Source organism: Tachyglossus aculeatus, chromosome 1 (assembly GCF_015852505.1).
Source record: "Tachyglossus aculeatus isolate mTacAcu1 chromosome 1, mTacAcu1.pri, whole genome shotgun sequence".
Taxonomy (NCBI): domain Eukaryota; kingdom Metazoa; phylum Chordata; class Mammalia; order Monotremata; family Tachyglossidae; genus Tachyglossus; species Tachyglossus aculeatus.
This window is the reverse complement of record NC_052066.1, coordinates 148,603,260-148,626,639: the sequence shown is the minus strand read 5'-3', so window position 1 is coordinate 148,626,639 and position 23,380 is coordinate 148,603,260. Positions and strand designations below refer to the sequence as shown.

General features: G+C 46.9%; 1 protein-coding gene and 1 pseudogene across 4 annotated transcripts in view; one reads left to right on the top strand and one right to left on the bottom strand.

Moving 5' to 3' along the window:
* Positions 1-23,380, bottom strand: part of BEGAIN (brain enriched guanylate kinase associated) — a 167,845-nt gene that overhangs the window by 45,807 nt on the left and 98,658 nt on the right. For 3 of the 4 annotated variants that reach the window (XM_038750991.1, XM_038751000.1, XM_038750982.1), the window contains 2 exons: positions 20,767-20,928; positions 17,061-17,127 (listed from right to left, as the gene is read on the bottom strand). In XM_038750991.1, the coding sequence (XP_038606919.1) occupies positions 17,061-17,127; positions 20,767-20,928 (229 nt within the window). The remainder of the gene's footprint in view (positions 1-17,060; positions 17,128-20,766; positions 20,929-23,380) is intronic. The other variant, XM_038751010.1, reaches the window with a different exon arrangement.
* Positions 3,941-6,892, top strand: LOC119931336 (annotated as a pseudogene).

Here is a 23,380-nt window from a genome sequence, read left to right as displayed (position 1 = left end):
TCCGCCACTTGTCAGCTGTGTGACATTGGGCAAGTCACAACTTCTCTGTGCCTCAGCTCCCTCAACTGTAAAATGGGGAGTAAGACTGTGAGCCCCATGTGGGACAACCTGATTACCTTGTAACCCCTTGTATCCCCCCCCCCCCCCCCGCCCCAAGAATAGTGCTTGGCACACAGTAAGCGCTTAAATACCATTATTATTATTATTACTATTACTAAACAAAGCACTGTACTTCTGATTAGCGGAGTCAGAAGGTCATGGGTTCTAATCCTGGCTCCACCACTTGTCTGCTGGGTGACCTTGGGCAAGTCACTTCGCTTCTGTTACCTCAGTTATCTGTAAAATGGGGATTGAGACAGTGAGCCCCAAGTGAGACAGGGACTGTGTCCAATCAGATTTTCCTGTATCCATATAGGTGCTTAGTACAGTGCCTGACATTATAATAATCACTTAACAAATGCCACAAATATTATTATTAATATTACTTAGCACTGGAGTATAATGGAATCAGTCGAGTTTGAAACCTGCCCTCTAGTGGGGGAAACAAATACTAAACTTATAGACAGGAGGCAGCAATAAAGAAACATACTAAATTTATAGATAGGAGGAAGCAATACATACCTAAGTGCTACTGGGGCTTGTAAAGAGGAAATGATGAAATGGCACTTAGGGGCTATATGGTGGGGAGATGAGAGATCAACTGGGTAAGGGCTCTCAGAAAAGCTGGCGTGTCCTGGGAGAAGACCGTGGATCCAACTTGTACTTCCCAAGCGCTTAGTACAGTGCTCTGCACACAGTAAGTGCTCAATAAGTACGATTGAATGAATGAATGAATGAATAAATAGGAGGGAGAGAGGTGAATTAGTACCCTGAGGCCTATGCCCAGGAGTTTGTGCTCGATGCGGAGAGGTAAGGGCAACCAGTGGAGGTTTTACAGGAGTGGAGAGTCATGTGTGGAACCTTTGGCCTGTAAATTCATCTAAATCCCAGCTTACGGGAAGAGATTTCATCCACTGCCAGATCTTAGGGTGACAAGAGGCAGATTGGCCTCCTGCCTTGTGTACTGAGCGCAGTATTTCCTTCCCTGCTCAGTGGGTGTCAGGAAAGGAACCCAACTAATTTGGTTTGGGTCTCTTTGCCTTTATTTTCTGTTGTCTGGGATGAGCACAAAAGAGCTGTTTATTTACCTCACACTTCACTGGCTGGGGGATCACTCAATCAGTGGTATTTATTGGGCACTTACTGTGTGCAGAGTGCTGTAAAAAGCACTTAGGAGACTACAATACTATAGGGTTGGACCCACATGGCTTCGTTTTGCTCTACTTTTTGCTTAACAGAGTTGTATTTCTGCAGACAGGCTGTGGCATGCCATCAGATTTGCTCTCCAACCCTCTTGCTACATTGGAGACAGAGGGTCTGGGGATGTGGGGGACTCCCTTGAGCTGTTTGAAATTCAGATTAATGAATGGCTCTGGACAATATAGCTTATGGTCACAGTTTGTCTAGCTGAGGGAAGTGTGGGGCAAGGGGAGCTATTTCAGGAGAAAAGGTCTGCCCAGGCCTACCCCGTATTCTGAGCTTCTTCACTGTTTCTTCTTAGGTAGTAAGTTCACTGGTCAAATCTTTCTCTCTCTGCCCGCAGGTGGGGCTGACCCCCACTCACCACTCCAGGTCCTCCCCCTTGGCTGGGAAACATTTTTTAAAATGATATTTATTAAGCGCTTACTACGTGCCAGGCACTGTACCTAACACTGGGGTAGACACAACCTAATTGGGTTGGACACAGTCCATGTCCCATATGCGGCTCACAGTCTTAACCTCATTTTACAGATGAGGTAACACACAAAGAAGTGATGTGACTTGCCCAAGATCACAGAGCAGCCAAGTGATGGAGCTAGTATTAGGACCCAGGTCCTTCTGATTTCCAGGCCCGTGCTCTACCCGTTAGGCCACGGTGCTTCCATTACAACTTCCATTGTTTGATGTCACCTCTTTTTGCAGCCCCTCTCCACATTTCCCCATCCATAAAAACACCTCATTCAAGCCACATATTCAATCCATCACTAAATCCTGTCAGTTCCACCTTCATAACATCATCAATATCTGCCCTTTCCTCTTCATACAAACCGCTTCTGTGTTAATACAATCACTTATCCTAGTCTACCTTGATTACTGTATCAGCCTCCTTGGTGACCCCACTGCCTGCCCACCCCAGTCCATACTTCCCTCTGCTACCCAGATCATTTTTCTACAGAAAAGTTCAGGCCACGTTTCTCTACTGCTTATAAAACTCCAGTGGCTGCTCATCCACCTCCATATCAAACAAAAACTCCTCACCTTTGGCTTTAAAGCATTCGATTACCTTGCCCTCTTTTACCTCACCTTGCTACTCTCCTACTACAACTCAACCCTCACTCTCTGCACCACTAATGCTAACCTTCTTACTGTACCTCAATCTCGTCTACCTCGCCTCCAACTTCTTGCCCATGTCCAGCCTCTGGACATCCTCCCCCTCCTCATATCTGACATTTATTCTCCCCCATTCAAAGCCTTATTGAAGGCATATTTCCTCCAAGAAGACTTCCCTGACTAAGCCCTCCTCTTCTCTTCTCCCACTCCCTTCTCCATTGCCCTGACTTGCTCCCTTTACTCATCCCCCTTCCCAGCCCCACAACACTAACGTTCATATCCGTAATTTATTTATTTATATTAATGCCTGTCTCCCCCTCTAGTCTGTAAGCTCATTGTGTACAGGGAATGTGTCAGTTTATTGCTATATTATACTCTCCCAGATGCTTAGTACATGCTGTGCACACAGTAAGTGCTCAATAAATATGACTGAATGAATAATGAATGAACATACAGTGCTAAGTGCTGAGCTTGATAAAACATAATCAGATCAGAAGCAGTCCTTGGCTCATGTGGCACCCACAGTCACCATCCACTTCTGAATCCCTGCCAGGCTGGCCTTCCTCAAGTCGGGAAGAGTCTCGGTTGACATAGGCCCTCAGGGGTCTTGGCTCGAGAGAAACTGGGAGAGGACCCAGAAGGTAGTCCGGGCAAAGAACAATGGGATAGAGAAGAAACCCACCAGTGGTGAACGCAGATGTCCGGTACGTGAGGTGAGGTCCCTGACTATTGCTGGGCATCTCCATCTAAAGGAGAGGAGGAGGTGGAAGGAGGGATGCTGGGAGCTGGAGTCCATAATGTCTCTCTTCGCCCAATCCCCGGCTCCACCACAGAGACCTTCGGGCTCCCACCCCTGGCCAGACAGAGCCCCAGAGATGGATCCCAGCTTGGGACCAAGCCTTCTGCCATTGGGACAGCCCCTGAAGGGGGTCCTGCAGCTGCAGGGACCCCAGTGTCTGTGGGTAGGGTGAGGGGTGGGGGACATGGTGATTCAGCAGCGTGGCTCCGTGGAAAGAGCACAGACTTGGGAGTCAGAGGTCATGGGTTCTAATCCCAGCTCTGCCACTTGACAGCTGTGTGACTTTGGGCAAGTTACTTAACTTCTCTGTGCCTCAGTTCCCTTATCTGTAAAATGGGGATTAAGACTGTGAGCCCCGAATGGGACTACTTTGATTACCTTGTATCCCCCCTAGAACTTGGAACAGTGCTTGGCACTTGGCACCTAGTAAGCACTTAACAAATATCAACATTATTATTATTATTATTATTATTATTATTATTATTCAACAGCCTAGGGTTTCCAGAGACTGGCCCCTGGGGCCTTCCCTGCATCTTGGAAAGCATCAGACTGGGGAATGGGGCATAAAGACGATCACCATGGACCCCAAGACCACATCCCCTACTTTGTGCTTTCCCAGTGGCCTGGGGGTATCGTTCTGGCCACTAGATATGAGGACTTGAGAACAGAATTAGGGATTATTTAACTGAGGGAAGAAAAGTCTGAGGCAACTCCAGGGAGGTCTCCAGGTCTATGAAGGGCTCCTGTCCAGAGGATGGTGACCTACTGAAGACAGGTAAAGAAGAGTGGCACCCATCAATCACCTCACTTTTCCTCCCAACATCACTTTGACTTATGTTTAACCTCACTTAATAAATGAAGAAACTGAGGCCCTGGACAGTTAAGTGACTCGTCTAAGGTCACACAGCAGGCCAGTGGCAGAGACTGAACTAGAACCAGGTCCTTTCACCCTCTTTCCTTTTACCTCAAGACAGCCGCCAATTTAAAATGTTCTCAAAACCATTCGTATCCAAAATGGAAATATTTTATATCCATCCGTGCTGTTCTTAGCTGTCCCAGCAGGCATGGAATCAGCTTTTGAGGGAATCTCTGACAGCTTTCTCTCAAAGTGGAAAGTCTAGTTCTTCCTTGAGACTTATCCTAGAGCCATGCTCAAAATTCGCAGAGAGGCAAGATGCATGCAATCCATCTCATGGAGAAGAGGTGTGGAAAATGGCCATCATCTCATCTTTGAGGTGTGAGTGATAGCCCTGTTCCAACTGTAACCTTCAGAGTTTGATTACAGGAGCATTACACTGTCATTAAGGGAGGAGAACATTAATGGGCTATTAACCACTGACAGTCGTTAAAACCATCTGGCTTCTGTTCTCTATTTTCAACCATCACTAAAGCAAAGTAATTGGGTGGGTACTGTACTGATCGAAGACTTCATCTCCCACAAAGCATTATGTTCACCCAGTGAAAGTCATTTTTTGACACTCCATGATAGATACTTTCTTATTAATGCTTGGTTTTGTTATAAGGGATAGTGTGCCAGGCACTGTAGTAAGTGTTGGGGTAGATACAAGCTATACAGGTTGGGCACAGTTCCTGTCCCACATGGCGCTTACAGTTTAAGTAGGAAGGAGAAGAGGGGTTTAATCCCTATTTTACCAGCTGATGAAACTAGTACAGAGAAGTTAATTGACTAGCCCAAGGTCACACAGCAGAGGTGGCAAAGCAGGGATTAGAATCCAGATCTTTTGACACTCAGGTCCAGGATCTTTCCACTAGGCCACACTTCTTCTCAAGAAGCATTTCCTGACAAGGCCATCCTTCTGGGTCTTATTCAACTACTAAGACTCTTTCATAATTATGGCATTTAATAAGCTCTTATGTGTCAAGCACTGTTCTAAGTGCTGGGATACTTACAAGTTAATCAGGTCTGACACAAATCCCTTTCCCACATGGGGTTCACAGTTAAAGGAGGAGGGAGAACAGATACTGAATTCTCATTTTACAGATGAGGAAATAGAGGCACAGAGCAACTAAGTGATTCGCCCAAGGTCACATAGCAGGCAAGCAGTGAAGCTGGGATTAGAACCCGGATCCTCTGTTTCCCAGGCCTGAATTCTTTCCACTAGGAAACACTACTTCTCATAGAAGTTACATGGAGACTTGTCAGTGGCCTTCAAGGGCTATTGATCAGAGAATGGGGATCTATCACCACTCTATGTAATCTTGTAAGCTTTAAGGAAACAGCATGGTCTACTGGAAATAGCACGGGCTTGGGAATCAGATGACCTGGGTTCTAATCCCAGCTCCACCACATGTCTGCTGGGTAACCTTGGATAAGTCACACAGCAATTCTCTTTGCCTCAGTTCCTTCATCTGTAAAAGGGGATTAAGACTGTGAGCCCCATGAGGGTCATGGACTGTGTCCAACCTGATTATCTTGTATCTACCTCAGTGCTTATGTGCCTGGCACATAATAAGCACTTAATACCATTAAAAAATAAAATGAAAAATAAAAAAAAAATGAAAAAAAAACTTTGTGGGTGCTGGGGTGTGCCTGTGTGTGGCGCAGTGTCTGTCTCCCTACCAGGATATGGGAAATTCTTTGTGCTCTGGGCCAAATACCTGCTTTGTAACTCCCCAAAGTGCTGTGCAAAGTATTCTAAGCCCTATTGTGCACTAATCACATAACTATATTTAACAGCTTTTCAAGATAAAATGAGTTGGTATGATTGCAAGGCCTTCTGAAGGAGGCAAACTACTGCTTTCCCTGAGAATATGCTGCCAGCCTGAAGCAAACTAAGTCTGGCACAGTGCCCTTGGACTGAGAGGTGGAAATTTGAAGGCTATGTGCTCAACGCTGCCTTCTGTCACCTGGAGAACCAGTTCAGCGGCTGGTACGACACCGACCTCAGCCCCGCCGGGCACGACGAAGCCAAGAGGGGCGGCCAGGCGCTAAGAGATGCCGGCTATGAGTTCGACATCTGCTTCACCTCGGTGCAGAAGAGAGCCATCCGCACCCTCTGGATGGTGCTCGATGCCATCAACCAGATGTGGCTCCCCGTGGTGAGGACCTGGCGCCTCAACTAGCGCCACTACGGGGGCCTGACAGGCCTCAACAAGGCGGAGACAGCCACCAAACACGGCGAGACCCAGGTGAAGATCTGGCGCTGCTCCTACGACATCCCACCGCCTCCCATGGAGGCCGACCACCCCTTCTACAGTAACATCAGTAAGGATCGTCGTTACGCAGACCTCACCGAGGACCAACTGCCCTCCAGCGAGAGCCTGAAGGATATGATCGCTCGGTCTCTGCCCTTCTGGAATGAGGAGATTGTCCCTCAGATTAAGGAGGGCAAGCAAGTGCTGGTCGCTGCCCATGGCAACAGCCTGCGGGGGATTGTCAAGCATCTGGAAGGCCTGTCAGAGGAAGCCATCATGGAGCTGAATCTGCCCACGGGCATCCCCATCGTCTACAAGCTGGACAAGAACCTGAAGCCCATCAAGCCCATGCAGTTCCTGGGGGATGAAGAGACTGTGCGCAAAGCCATGGACGCCGTGGTTGCCCAGGGCAAGGCCAAGAAGTGAAGGCCTCAAGAGGGCAGGCTACTGGCCCAAGCGAGTAGTAGCCGGCCCTTCCCCCGTCCCTTCCCCATCTATTCCCCTCAACTCACCCCTCCACTCACTGACCATGGCAATAAGACCGAGCCCCTTTCTTCCTCTCCCCCTCGTCCCCCTCTCCATCCCCCCCATCTTACCTCCTTCCCTTCCCCACAGCACCTGTATATATGTATATATGTTTGTACTTATTTATTACTCTATTTATTTATTTATTTTACTTGTACATATCTATTCTATTTATTTTATTTTGTTTAGTATGTTTGGTTTTGTTCTCTGTCTCCCTCTTTTAGACTGTGAGCCCACTGTTGGGTAGGGACTGTCTCTATATGTTGCCAATTTGTACTTCCCAAGCGCTTAGTACAGTGCTCTGCACACAGTAAGCACTCAATAAATACGATTGATGATGATGATGATGATTGCAGGTGGAAGATAGGTCTCATCTCCTTAAAAACCACTTTCTATGACCTTTACCCACAAAGTTTAATCCACCCACACATGACCCCTGTGAGCGGGAATGGACCCAGCCAGAAGTAAGGTGGGTGGGGAGGGAGCTACCTACTGGGGCTGTTATCAGCGTTTAGGGTTGCTGGACAGAGGACCACCAAAAAACCACTTGGGTGGTCAGCAAGATTCCTCCAAACTGCTCTCATGGGTTATGATGATGGTATTTTTTAAGTGCTTACTATATGCCAGGCACTGTACTTAGCGCTGGGGTGGGTGCAAGCAAATTGGGTGGCATAGCCCACAGGGACCCAGGACCTAATGGAAAGAGTACAGGACTGGGAGTGAGGACACCTGGGACCTGGATCCAGTTCTACCACTGGCCTGCTGTTAAATAACCACTTTGACCTTGTGAAGCTGAACCTCAGTTTCCTCATCTGCAAAGTAGGAATAGGTTTGAGTGTGAACTCCTTGTGGGACAAGGACTGTGTCTAAGCTCTTTCAAACCCTGTAACTAACACAGCCCTTAGCAAATATTAAGTGCTTATTAAATGCTATTATCATTACTGTTATTATTACCAAGGTGGCTACCCTGAAAACTATCAGCATTACACTTTGATAAGTTTGGGAAGCAATGTGGACTAGTGGAAAGGTCACAGGCCTGTTTCTAATTCCAGCTCCACCACTTGCCTGATGCTTGACCTTGGGCAAGTCACTTTACTGGGCCTCAGTTTCATCAACTGCAAAATGGGGGATTCAATAGGCTTTCTCCCTCCAATTTAGACTATGAGCCTCATAATAATAATAATAATGATGGCACTTATTCAGTGCTTACTATGTGCAAAGCACTGTTCTAAGCACTGGGGAGGTTACAAGGTGATCAGGTTGTCCCACGGGGGGCTCACAGTCTTAGTCCCCATTTTACAGATGAGGTAAATGAGGCACAGAGAAGTTAAGTGACTTGCCCAATGTCACACAGCTGACAATTGGTGGAGCTGAGATTTGAACCCATGACCTCTGACTCCAAAGCCCATGCTCTTTCCATTGAGCCATGCTGCTTCTCATATAATGATAATAATAACAATAATTGTAGTATTTGTTAAACACTTACTATATGCCAAGCACTGTGCTATGTGCTGAGGTAAGATACAAGATAATTAGGCTGGACACAGTCCCTATCCCATATGGGGCTCTCAGTCCAAGGTTGGGGAGAGAACAGTATTGAATCCCCATTTTCCAGATGAGGAAACTGAGCCACAGAGAAGTTAAATGACTTCCCCAAGGTCACCCAGCCAGCAAGTGATGTAGTCAGGATTAGAACCCAGGTGCTCTAACCCCCAGACCTGTGCACTTTCCACTAGGCTACATTGCTCCTGATGAAAAATTCTTATGTGCACTTCACAATGTGCTGCACCCCTGCTTGCCTACCCCTCTAGAATGTAAACTCCTTGTGGTCAGGGAATGTTTCTACCAACTCTGTTCTGTTGTACTCTCCCAAGCACTTCGTTCAGTGCTGTGCACACAGCAAGTGCTCAAGAAATACAATTGATTGATTGGTTGATTCTCCCACTGCCCAGAGAGAACATGACTGACAGGAACAGTAGAGTGCAAATAGCACTGGACACAGCACTATAAGCAATTCCTTCGTGCAGGTTCTTGAGCCGTGGTCTCTGTGACTGGACCAAGTTACGGAGGGCTATAATTATCTTCATCTTTGATCTTTAGAAAAAAAAATCACCCCTGCAACAATTTTTTAGAGGTCCAGTCCACTTTACAGTAAGGGCAACTCCATTTTCCACTAGATCCTCTCCCCTCATGGTCCTGATCGTTTAAGGCTCTTCAGATCCCCGGGCACTATCAGGCAAGAGATAGAAAATGAAACCTAAGGCACATAATTTTAGCACCATATAAGAGAACCATTCATCTGCCCCTGCAATGCTGTATGAAATTCTGGTTGCCCCCATCTTAGGAAGGAGGGAAAAGAGCTGGAGAAAGGCATTCAACAGGCAACCAGAGCAGTTGAGGCGGAGATGGAGCAACTCCCTTATTAGGACAGACTGAAAGGATCAAGACTCTTCGATTTGGAAAGAGGCCGGCTGAGATAGGATAGGATTGAAGACTATAAAGTCTTCAGGGGTGCGGGGCAGGAGGAACACTGACTCCCTTGGGACTTGCACCCTGAAGGTCCAGAAACAAAATAAATCCCTTCCTCATACAGTAGGTGGGGAGCACATGAAATTTGTTACCTCAGCAAATTGTGCCACCCGGTAATAGCCACGGATCTAAGAGCAGTTTATATAGATTCAAGGATGAACAGTGCATCATGCGTTACTGTAGTGGATTAAGTCTCCTTAGTGTTTCCCGGTAGCCAAAATATTTCCTGGAGTCCCTGGAGGAGAGCTAGGACATCTGGCATTGTCCAACAGGTCCTAAAGCCCTCTGGTATTTCCTGTCCAGGAATGGGCAAGAAGATAACCATCATTTCTGCACATTGAAGGTCCTCATTACAGATTGCTGATGGCTTCTTCCATACCTACCCAAGTTTCACTCTCTTCTCTTTCTGTATTGTCCTGACTTGTTCCCTTTATTTGTCCCCCCGCTCCCAGCCCCACAGCACTTATGTACGTGTCTGGAATTTATTTATTTCTATTAATGTCTGTGTCCCCCTCTAGACTGTAAGCTCATTATGGGCAGGAAATCTATCTATTGTTATATTGTACTCTCCCAAGTGCTTAGTACAGTGCTCTGCACACAGTAAGCACTCAATATATATGATTGACTGACTGGAGTTCCCAGAGTTCGACTGTCTGCAACTTCTAGTGTGCCCTACTCCCTTGACATCATTGGGCACCAGCGTGGCTCAGTGGAAAGAGCACGGACTTTGGAGTCAGAGGTCAGGGGTTCAAATCCCAGCTCTGCCGATTGTCAGCTGTGTGACTTTGGGCAAGTCACTTAACTTCTCTGGGCCTCAGTTACCTCATCTGTAAAATGGGGATTAAGACTGTGAGCCCCCCGTGGGACAAACTGATCACCTTGTAACCTCCCCAGCGCTTAGAACAGTGCTTTGCACATAGTAAGCACTTAATAAATGCCATCATTATTATTATTATTATTATTGGGCCTAACCCACTCCCTGAAGTCCAGATGTTGTAGGTTGCCACTTCTTCCCCAGTGAATGATGGGGCCCACCCAGTGACATCTCTCTATCACAGCTAAGCCTTTCTGGTAGAGCCTGGGCGGATCCCTCAGTGATCTCTGGGGGTTACTAGCCAGTATAATCTTACTCTTTGAAACATTTAGAGGTGCTTTAGCTGGAGGTAGGCAGTTACACTGAGGGACCAAACTGTCTGTGCAGAACAATAAATCTCCAATTTCTTATTGAGTTGCAACAAACTCGACATTCATTTAATTTTAATTATTGAATGTTTACTGTGTTCAAAACACTGTACTGAGCGCTTGAGAGCAATACAATGATAGACACATTCCCTGCCCACAACGAGCTTATAGACCCCAATATTTGTCTCTAGACTGTACACTAATTGTGAACAAGGAATGTATCTGTCGTTATATTGTACTCTCCCACGTACTTAGTATGGTGCTCTGCACACCGTAAGCGCTCAATAAATACAATTGATTGAATGAATATAACAGGCCTGTGCTTCAGTTACCCAGTCTGTAAAATGGGGATTAAGACTATGAGCCCTTTGTGGAACAGGGACTGTGTACAACCTTAGTACAGTACAGCACTTGGTACAGTGCCTGGCACTTAGTAAGCTCTTGGCAAATACCATAAAAAAAAAAAAAAATTCTCTTGTGCTTATGCAGGGCTTCCTCTGCTGTCATCCTAAGAAAACTTACTATAAAATGAATCTGTGTAAAAGGAACTTTGTTTTATCCAGTGAAAAGGGGCTTTGGATTCACACTCCAATTCTGTGTACAAAACAAGTTTCCAGTAAATTAAGCCCTTTTTCAGGGAGCTGTGGTTCTCACCTTCATAGTAATACATCACCTTGAACTTGTTTAGTGCTGCTGTTTTCAAAGTGCTTTTACATAATTGACTCATCTTGCCCTCGCGACTTGTGAGAAACAAGCTGCCTTTGACACTGTGGACCACCCCCTTCTCCTCAACACGTTATCTGACCTTGGCTTCACAGACTCCGTCCTCTCCTGGTTCTCCTCTTATCTCTCCGGTCGTTCTTTCTCAGTCTCTTTTGCAGGCTCCTCCTCCCCCTCCCATCCTCTTACTGTGGGGGTTCCCCAAGGTTCAGTGCTTGGTCCCCTTCTGTTCTCAATATACACTCACTCCCTTGGTGACCTCATTCGCTCCCACGGCTTCAACTATCATCTCTACGCTGATGACACCCAGATCTACATCTCTGCCCCTGCTCTCTCCCCCTCCCTCCAGGCTCGCATCTCCTCCTGCCTTCAGGACATCTCCATCTGGATGTCCGCCCGCCACCTAAAGCTCAACATGTCGAAGACTGAGCTCCTTGTCTTCCCTCCCAAACCTTGTCCTCTCCCTGACTTTCCCATCTCTGTTGACGGCACTACCATCCTTCCCGTCTCACAAGCCCGCAACCTTGGTGTCATCCTCGACTCCGCTCTCTCATTCACCCCTCACATCCAAGCCGTCACCAAAACCTGCCGGTCTCAGCTCCGCAACATTGCCAAGATCCGCCCTTTCCTCTCTATCCAAACCGCTACCCTGCTAATTCAAGCTCTCATCCTATCCCGTCTGGACTACTGCACTAGCCTTCTCTCTGATCTCCCATCCTCGTGTCTCTCTCCACTTCAATCCATACTTCATGCTGCTGCCCGGATTATCTTTGTCCAGAAACGCTCTGGACATATTACTCCCCTCCTCAAAAACCTCCAATGGCTACCGATCAATCTGCGCATCAAGCAGAAACTCCTCACCCTGGGCTTCAAGGCTCTCCATCACCTCGACCCCTCCTACCTCACCTCCCTTCTCTCCTTCTACTGCCCAGCCCGCACCCTCCGCTCCTCCACCACTAATCTCCTCACTGTACCTCGCTCTCGCCTGTCCCGCCATCGACCCCCGGCCCACGTCATCCCCCGGGCCTGGAATGCCCTCCCTCTGCCCATCCGCCAAGCTAGCTCTCTTCCTCCCTTCAAGGCCCTGCTGAGAGCTCACCTCCTCCAGGAGGCCTTCCCAGACTGAGCCCCTTCTTTCCTCTCCCCCTCGTCCCCCTCTCCATCCTCCCGTCTTACCTCCTTCCCTTCCCCACAGCACCTGTATATATGTATATATGGTCGTACATATTTATTACTCTATTTATCTATTTATTTATTTATTTTACTTGTACATTTCTATCCTACTTATTTTATTTTGTTGGTATGTTTGGTTCTGTTCTCTGTCTCCCCCTTTTAGACTGTGAGCCCACTGTTGGGTAGGGACTGTCTCTATGTGATGCCAATTTGTACTTCCCAAGCGCTTAGTACAGTGCTCTGCACATAGTAAGCGCTCAATAAATACGATTGATTGATTGATTGATTGATTAATATCCCGATTTTCCAGGTGAGACAACTGAGGCATAGAGGGGCTAAGTGACTTGTCCAAGGGCACACAGCAGGTCAGTGGCAGAGCCCAGGATTTCTATTCCCTGGGACCAGATACTTTCTACTCCTGCCCTTAATGAATCTTAGAGATGTGGATTGTGTATGAGTGTGTGTATGTATGTGTGTTTAAAGATCCAGATCCCCACCAGAGCACAGGCATACGTCCGTGGCATTATCTGTACCTCTGCTCTTAAATGCCAGAAGAAAAAGGAATTCTCAATTTAATGAGGTTATTTGTTCCAATGCTTAACTGTCTACTCTGACAAGAAGTTCTGTGTTTCACCTTCATCCTCCTTACTTCAATTTCCTATGCCTCGCTTTCCTTAAGGAACAGCTAGTCATCTTCTAGATAATGACTTCATAGTCTTGAAGATATTTTTGGGCTAAAATAATCTGTTCCTCTCCTCAGCAAGCATCGAGGTATTCAATCAACTTTCTCCCTCCCACTTATCTGCTCCGTTCTCTGACTTCACTCCACCTCACACTCTTTTTTCTTCTCAAGCCAAGCTATTCACTGTGCCTTGTTTTCATCCCTCTCACTATGGTCTTCACTACACCATCCCCACTCATTGGAACTCTCTCCCCGTTCACATTCGGCAGACTACTGCTCTACCCACCTTCAAAGCCCTTCTGAAAGCCCATCTCTTCTACCAGGTCTACCTCTAATCTCCTCACTTCATATCTTCTTTACCACCATTTCAGCACTTCCACACCACCTAACCATATCTGCCGCCTCACTGACTTCCTTGAATCTTGCCTCTCCCCACTCTAGTCCATACTTTGCTCTGCTGCCCGAATCATTTTTCAAAAAAATGTTCAGTCCACATCTCCCCATTCGTCAAGAATCTTCAGTGGTTGCCCAGCCACCTCCACATCAAACAGAAACTCCTTACCATAGGCTTTAAAGCACTCAATCAGCTCGCCCCATTTTAGCTTCCCTCACTCAGCTCGCACACTTCACTCCTCTAGTGCCAGCTTGCTCACTGTGCCCCAATCTTGCCATGCACTTTTTTCCCCACATCATCCCCCTGGCCCGGAACTCCCTCCTGCTCCATATACACTAGACCACCTCTCTCCCCACCTTCAAAGCCTTATTAAGGTCTTAACTCCTTCAAGAGGCCTGCCCCAGTTAAGCCTTTTTTTCCCCCAACTCCCTTTCCCTTCTGCATCATCTATACCCTCAGATCTGTTACCCTTACGTGTTGCACACGTGCATACCTTTAATTTATTTATTGCAATTATTGTCTGTATCCTCTTCTAGACTTTAAGCTTGTTGTGGGCAAGAAATGTCTACAAGCGGTTAAATTGTTCTCTCCCAAGCACTTAGTACAGTGCACTGCATGTAATAAGTGCTCAATAAATACCATTGATTGATTGAAATCCCCAGAGCACTTACATAGACTTTTTTATAGTTTACTCTAATACTTCCTTCTACCGTAATTTATTTTAGCTCCTGCCTCCCGTGCTAGAGAGCAAGGCTGATATTTATTAATTCTACTGGACTCTTAAGTGCTTGGTAAAGTGCTCCCTACACAGTGAGTGCTTAATAAATATTAGTGATTGATTACCCTTTGAGTAATTTTTCAGGTTTTTTAAAATTGCATTTGTTAAGCACTCGCTATGTACCAGGCACTGAACTATGGGCTGGGGTAGATACAAGCTAGTCAGGTTGGACACAGCCCATGTCCACACGAGGCTAACAGTCTCAATCCCCATGTTACAGATGAGATAATTGAGGCACAGAGAAGTGAAGTGACTTGCCCAAGTTCACACAGCAGACAAGTGGCAGAACTGGGATTAGAACTCAGGTCCTTCTGTCTGGGAGTCGGACTGATTCTCAGGCCCATGTTCTATCCATTAGCCTCACTGCTCCTCATCCTCTTTCACTCATTTTGGCTGCTCTTTGCACATGCTTCAGGTTACTAGCCACCTGCAGTCCCTTGTTTCTCTCAAGTAAAACCTTCCGTGGCAGCTGCTACCATTGCCACCTCTCGCTGGGCCCCAGGAGAGGCTCCAGAAGTCACCCTGTTACCAAAGGGAGAAAGTGAGTAGGTGGAACATTCATTCATTCAATTGTATTTTTTGAGTGCTTACTGCGTGCAGAGCACTGTACTAAGCACTTGAGAGAGTACAATATGATAATAAACAGACACATTCCCTGCCCACAGACACTTCATGCTTCTCCTCAGAGACACTGGAAGTTGTCCCTCAGGATTCTTGGTCACCTCATGCCACTTTCTCCCAGTAGCAGCAGGGCTGCTTCAGCCTCCCAAGTGGGCTCAGAGGCTGAAGTGGGGGCACAACTATGGCCACCACAGAGAGTCATGCCACCTGGAGAGCCAGCTGAGACCACTGCCTCATCCATCCTCCATGGTGCCAACATGGGAGGAGGTTGGCGGGGGCATGTCCGAGTCCACTGCAGGGAGCCTGCCACAACCACCTTCTCCCCGCTCCTCCATGGCACCTCCGAAGATGGACACAGAGAGAAGAGGGCTGGAGGGTGCAAACTTCATTTACCCTGGGGCCCACCCAGGGCTTCACTGACATTGTGAGGGCCTCAGAATACCTCTGGTCAAATCTCCTCAACCTCGCTGACCACTGACACATTTCTCCCCAGTCTCCTTGGTGACAGGGACATGGCAGCACCACTTTCTGGGCAGACACCAACAGCAGCCCCATTGCTTGGTACCAAACTAGCTTCTCATCAACAGTTCCTTTGAGTGCAAGAACCCTGGCCCAGCCCACTTGGGGACCTAGACTGACTAGGCCTCGGGCCAAGGAGAAATGAAAGGGGAGAGAGGAGTGTTTAGCTGAACCAGGAAATGAGGAGATTGGGGTACTGGTTCCAGGCTTCCACTGCCCCACCCAAATGGAGCACTGTGGGAAGCGTGCACTCCCCAGCACCAGGGGGAAGGGAGAGAGAGAGGCAGAGTCCTCTACACTGTAAGATGGTTATGGGCAGGAAATGTGTCTCATATTGTTGTACTCTCCCAAGTGCTTAGTACAGTGCTATGCAAACAGTAAAGGCTCAATAAATCTGATTGACTGACTGATAGACAGAAACTATGGGCCAGTTCTGTGCATTTTCATCCACTGGGCCTGGAGGAGTGATCCCACCCACCACTGCCCGGGGCCAGGAGTCACTTCATCACATGCTGGGGGCCCAGGCTGGACATTATATAACTTGGGTAATGATGGAAGCTCTCCTTTGGCTGGAGGGTGTCCTGCTGCAGTATGACAGTCCACCGAGTTTCCACACAAGCACGGAGCTGAAATTAACTACCCCAACTATAATGATTCTCCCCTTAAAATCAAATTCCAAAGCACTATGGAAAACCTCATTCTCTACCCCAGGTCTCTCCCCCTCCCTTTCTCCCCCCTCCATCCCCGCCGCCTTACCTCCTTCCCCTCCCCACAGCGCCTGTACATATGTATAGATGTTTGTACGCATTTATTACTCTATTTATTTATTTATTTTATTTGTACATATTTATTCTATTTATTTTATTTTGTTAATATGTTTGGTTTTGTTCTCTGTCTCCCCCTTCTACACTGTGAGCCCACTGTTGGGTAGGGACCGTCCCTATACGTTGCCAACTTGTACTTCCCAAGCGCTTAGTACAGTGCTCTGCACACAGGAAGCGGTCAATAAATATGATTGAATGAATGAATGAATGAATAAGAATCTCTTCAGCTTCAGGTCATGCCTGAGGAAGATATGACAAGTCCCTGGGTCCAGGGAACAGAGCTCCAGGGATGGTCTGACTGGACCTTTGGCCCTGGCCTGGGGCCCACCCAACCAGGGTCTCCTGGGATGGGAGGGCTCATAGACTTAGTGGTGGAGGGAGGTGGGGAGGTGCAGCATGTCCTAATGGATAGAGCATGGCCCTGGTGGTGTGAAGGACCTGGCTCTGTCATGTGCCCGCTGTGTGACCTTGGGCAAGTCACTTCACTCCTCTGTGCCTTAGTTACCTCATCTGTAAAATGGGAATTAAGACCGTGAGCTCCGTGAAGGACAGGGACTGTGTCCAACCGATTACCTTGTACCTACCCCAGAGCCTGGTACAGTGCCTGGCACATAGTAAGCACTTAAGTACCACAACTATTATTATTGTTATCATCATTACAACCTCACTCAATCTAAAGCAGCTGATGGGAAAGCTCTCTGCCCCTCCCAGAACCCCCAACAAAGCAGGTTGTTTGTCCAGTGACTTACCATGCGGTAGAGCTTCTCCTCCAGTTCCTGATTAATTCTCTGCAGGGTCAAGTAGTTGTTCTGTATCCTGAAATGGAGATGGAACTCTGTCATCGCAAAGCTGGGCACAGAGGGAGGGAAGGGGCTTAAGCCGGTATAGCATTCATGGCATCCTGCCCTAGGCCAAAAGCCAAGCATTCACCCCATCCCCTTAAGAAGCCAGTTATCCAAATGCCCCCACAGATCCAAACTGTGACTAACTTGGGTAATTGAAAAAAAGAAGGAAAAGAACCCAGATAACTGAACCAAGCAGGATAATACCTGCCTAGGGCAATTTCCCTTTCTGCTGTTCAGTTCTCTGTACTATCTACATCAGCCCACAGCAAAATCAGTGGGTTGCTGGCTCTCTGCCACCCTCATCTTCAATCAATCAATCATTGCTATTTATTGACTCCTTACAGAGGGCAGAGCACTATGCTAAGGGCTTATCATATATATCGATTGTATTTATCATGCACTTACCGTGGGCAGAGCACTGTACTAAGCACTAATCATATATATCAGATGTCTTTATTTAGTGCTTACTGTATGTAGAACATTCTATACTAAGCCCTTGGAAGAGTACAATACAACAGAGTTGGTCAACACTTTTGGGAGAGTATAATACAACAGAGATGGTAGACACGTTCTCTTCTCCATCAGGAGCTGAGCGTCTAGAAGGAAATACAGACATTAATATACATTATGAATCTGTACCTGTATCTCAGCTGTGGGGCTGAGGATGGAGTGAACATTAAGTGCTTAAAGGGTACAAGTCCAAATGCACAGGTGATGCAGAAAGGAGAAGGAGTAGGGAAAATAAGGGCTTAGTCGGGTAAAGCCTCTTGAAAGAGATGTGATTTTAATAAGGGTTTGAAAGTGGGAAGAGTGGTGATCTGTCATAAATGAAGCAAGTGGGAATTCTAGGCCAGAGGCAGGATGTAGGCAAAGGGTTGGTGGTGAGATAGATGAGATTGAGGTGCAGTGAATAGGTTGGCATTAGAGGAGTGGAGAGTGTGGGCTGGGTTGTGGTGGTAATAATAATAATAATGATGGCATTTATTAAGCACTTACTATGTGCAAAGCACTGTTCTAAGCGCTGGGGAGTTACAAGGTGATCAGGTTGTCCCACGAGGGGCTCACAGTCTTCATCCCCATTTTACAGATGAGGGAACTGAGGCACAGAGAAGTTAAGTGACTTGCCCAAGGTCACACAGCTGACAATTGGCAGAGTCGGGATTTGAACCCATGACCTCTGACTTCAAAGTCCGTGCTCTACCACAATAATAACTGTGGTGTTTTCTAAGAGCTTACTTTGTGTCAAGCACTGTTCTAAGCACTGGGGCAGATACAAGGTAATCAGCTTGGACACAGTACCTGGAGGAAATCGGCAGGGACAGTCAATGGTGAGGAGTTTCTGTTTGATGTGGAGGTGAATTGGCAACCACCAGAGGTTTTTGAGGAGTCTTACTGCTGAGTGAGCTCCCTCCTCAAAAGCCCATACTCAGTACTTAACTGGGCCTTTCTCTAAGGCTCACATGAGGACAGAGCCTTGTAGGCTCAGAGCTGGATCCGTCCCCGGTCCCTTTGGTTTCCTCCATGGAAACATTAGACTTCTGCTGGACAAGATGGGATTATTCAGAAAGGGCCTCTGGGCTTCCATGAAAACATGGTTTCTAGCAAGTTTGGGAAGAAGTACCTCTCTGTGCCCTGGAACCGTTCAAAAATTTCCCCAGGAGGAAAATCCCTCTGCCTGTGGGAGTTTTCTGGGCCCCAGGGAAATGGGTAGAACAAGGAACAGCGAGGCCTAATGGAAAGAGCCCAGGCTGGGAGTCAGAGGACCTGGGTTCTAACCCTGATTTGATGCCTGTTCTCCCTCTTGCTTGGGCTGCGAGCCCCATGTGGGACAGAGACTGTGTTCAACTGGATTAACTTGTATTTTCCTTAGAGCTTAGTATGATGCTTGACACACAGTAAGCATTTAACAAATACAATGATGATGATGATGATAATAATAATAATAATGACCAGAGGTGGGAAAGTATTTCTGGTGCTTGGGCTTCATGGCCTGGCCTGGCCCTTCGCAGACCCCTAATTTGTGGCAGTGTGGGAGGGTGAATAATAATAATAATAATAATTATGGCATTTGTTAACACTAGTAGACAACACTAATGCTCAAGGAGTGCTAGCCAGGGAACACAAAATCCCTATGGAATCTCATCCACTGGATCAAGGACTGGTAGACCTGTAAACTCTTTGAGGGCTGGGATCATGGCTACTCACTTGATTGTACTCTCCTGGGTGCTTAGCTTAGTGCTCTGTAAGTGTAAGTGCTCAATTAATACCATTTGATTGATTGACATATAGAGGAGGTCAATGGAGTGGGAGTGACCTTTCCATAATAAGAAAGGTGCCTTGGGAAGTACTGAGGTCAGTCTCACTAATAATGAATAAATAAATAATTATGGTATTTGTTAAGCACTTAATATGTACCAAGCACTGTTCTAAGCACTGGGGTAAATACAAGGTAATCAGGTTGTCCCACGTGGGGCTCACAGTCTCAATCCCCGCTTTACAGATGAGATAACTGAGGCAGAGAAGTTAAGTGACTTGCCCAAGGCCACACAGCAGAAAAGTGGTGGAGCCAGGATTAGAACCCATGACATCTGACTTCCAATAATAATAATAATAATAATAATAATGATGATGGCATTTGTTAAGCGCTTACTACATGCAAAGCACTGTTCTAAGCGCTGGAGAGGATACAAGGTCATCAGGCTGTCCCACGTGGGGATCAGTCTTAATCCCCATTTTACATATGAGGTAAATGAGGCACAGAGAAGGGAAGTGACTTGCCCAAAGTCACACAGCTGACAAATGGCAGAGCCGGAATTTGAACCCATGACCTCTGACTCCCAAGCCCGTGCTCTTGTCACTAGGCCATGCTGCTTCTCTTAATCAATCATTAGTCAAACCCTAATAAATTGGCAGTGGCTTTGCTGTTTCAGAAGAACAAAGGTCCAAGGATCACAACCCTAGCCAGGGTCCTGAGAAGGAATGAAGCTCTGGCCTAGCGAAAAAATTTGCCCCCTGGTTTACCTAGGATGATTGTCTACTTGTTTTGTTTTGTTGTCTATCTCCCCCTTCTAGACTGTGAGCCCACTGTTGGGTAGGGACTGTCTCTGTTGCCGATTTGTACTTCCCAAGAGCTTAGTATAGTGCTCTGCACACAGTAAGCGCTCAAAAAATACGACAATGAATGAATTGTCGGGGAAAGACCCCCAAGAGTCAGACTGGCTCTGAGAGCAGCTGACTTCCTACTGCCCCAGCATGGTGTAGTGGATAGAGCATGGGCATGGGAGTAAGAAGGTCATGATTTCTAACCCTCGCTCTGCCACTCAACTGTTGTATGACCTTGGGCAAGCTATTTCACTTCTCTGGGCCTCAGTTCCCTCACCTGTAAAAGGGGGACTGAGACTGTGATCCCATGTAGAACAGGGACTGTGTCCAACCCGATTTGCTTGTATCCAGCCCAGTGCTTAGTACAGTGCCTGGCACACAGTAAGTGCTTAAGAAATGCCATAATAATTACTATTATTATTATCCACTCTCCCACGCTGCCACGAAGCCCTTGCTTGCCTTCCCCTCCCCTGCCCACAACTGTGGTACCTGGGCTGCTGACACTCACCTCCTCAGTTTTTCTGTTACTTTCTCCAGTTCCTCCTGAGCACGTCTCAGTTCGATTTCAAGGTAATGGCGGGTCGAGTCAAACTCGCTCTCCAGCATCTCCAGTTTGTGGGTGGTGTAGGAGAGACGCTTCCGTAACTCTCCCTTCTGTTCGTGCAAACTACTGGAACAACACAAAACCACAGCCAGGCCATTGAGCAGCGGGCAAGGCTCCTCATGGCTATTTTCAAATACATATGGGCCTTGGGGGCTCTCTGGGGTCTACTGAGGGCTGAGTTTTAAAGGGCTTGAATTCTGAACAGTCAACTCTTGGTCATCTGAGGAGATGAGAGATGTGGAGATGAACTCCAGAGATAATCCCCAGGTCTCACTTTCTCCTGAAGGTTCAATATTCATCCCTGCCCTCACCTTCTCCCCTCCAGGCAACATCTTCCTCCACACATGCCTTCCCACTACCCTCACTCCTGCCAGCGTATATTCATCCACGTTAGTTAGAGGATGAGATGAGGGTGCAGGACACTTGAGTCTTGACCACCGGGTTTGTGCTTTCACTCCCACCCCCCTTCCCACCATCGTCTCCCCAGCCAGGAGGGGGAAAGGGAATTTTTATCTTTGTTGAGGTATGAGAGTGGATTCAGTCCTGATTTGTAAATAGCAGGGCAGCTCCCAAGGGCCTGCTTGCCCCATCCAGTTTCCCCCTCCAGTGATGGAGAAGGATGAGGTGTCTCGGGACCATGAAGGGATAGTGGCTGGGTTCAGTGTACAAAAGTGAAGTCGGGAACCGGGAGCCAAGGTCTTGAACACATTCAGTGTCGACGTCGGCATCGTTCCAAAACAGAATTCTTCATCTCACCATCCAAACTCTCTCCTCCCTCTGTCTTTCCGATCACTGTTGACAACAGCACCATCCTTCCTGTCTCATGTATCCGCAACCTCGGCATTAACCTTGAATCAACTCTCTCCTTCAACCCACATATGCTATCATCAAATGCCGTCAGTTCTATCTTCGTGATATCTCTAAAATCGGTCCCTTCCTCCCCACCCAAACTGCTATCATGCTGATTCAAACATTTATCCTAACTTCTTGTGATTACTGTATCAGCCTCCTTGCTGATCTCCCTGCATCCTGTCTCTCCCCACCCTAATCTGTATTTCACTCTACTGCCCGGATCATTTTTCTAAATAAAAGTTCAGTCCATGTTTCCTCACTCCTCAAGAATCTCTAACGGTTGCCTGTCCACCTCCCGTCATACAGACACTCCTTACCATCAAATTTAAAGCACTCAATCAGCCCACTCCCTTCTATCTTCCCTGATTTCCTACTGCACTCCAGCCTACATGCTTTGCTCCTCCAATGCCAAATTACTCACTGTACCTCAATCTTGTCTAGCTCATTGCTGACCCCTTGCCCACAGCTTCCCCTGACCTCCAACTCCCTCCCCTTCCATATACTACAGTCCAACTCTCTTCCCACCTTCAAAGCCTTATTAAAATCACATTTCCTTCAAACTACCTTCCCTGACTAAGCCCTTATTTCCCTCTCCCTCTCTCATCACCTATGCACTTGAGAAGCAGTATGGCACAGTGGATAGATTTCAGGCCTGGGAGTCAAAAGGTCATGGGGTTCTAATCCCGGCTCCACCACTTGTCTACTCTGTGGCCTTGGGCAAAGTTACTTCACTTCTCAGTGCCTCAGTTACCCCATATGTAAAATACGGGTTGAAACTGTGAGCCCCACATGGGACAGGGACTGTGTCCAACTCGATTTGCTTGTAATCCAGTATAGTGCCTGGCACATGGTAAGCACTTAAATACTATTATTATTATTATTATTATTATTATTATTATTATTATTATTATTATTATCTCTACCCTTTAAGTGCTTGATATCCACCTGACCCTCAGCCTCACAGCCTGTATTTACGAATCCATACTTTAATGTCTGTTTCCACCTCAAGAAGATCATTGTGGGCAGGGAACATATCTACCAACTTTGTTGTATTGTGCTCTGAAGCGCTTAGAACAGTGCTCTGCACACATTGAGCACTCAACAAATACCACTGATTGATTGATGTGGAACAGGGGATGTTTCTGATCTGATTATTTTCTATCTACTGGAGAGCTTCACACAGTGCTTGGCACAGAATAAGCATGTAATTAGCACCATAACTATTACCAAGAGCAATGCCTTGCCTGATGTAAAAATCCTAACTTGGTCACCATCTCTACTGCCTCACCTCAGCCCCTTAGCCACTACATATCATCTCAACTCACCTGGTAAACTGCAAAGACCTTTTTCCCTTGATCTAAAGATCTTCCCCAAAGACCAATGATTTGAGACCCAACTGCTGTACCTGCAGAGTTCAATTCAACCCAACTGCAAGGAAAATTCCATTCACCCTAACGATGTTTGCTCTAAGCTCTCATACCAGTGATGAAAAGGTAATTAGATGGGCCCTGGATAATCAGCTGCCATGCTTTCAACACATTTTTCTTGTGCCATCACTCTCTAAAAATTAAATTAAGTGGGGTGGAACCCTTATTTAACCTCTATTAGAAAACTAAATGAAGATGAACACTTGTAATTGTTTTAGAAGAGAATTTGGGAATTACTA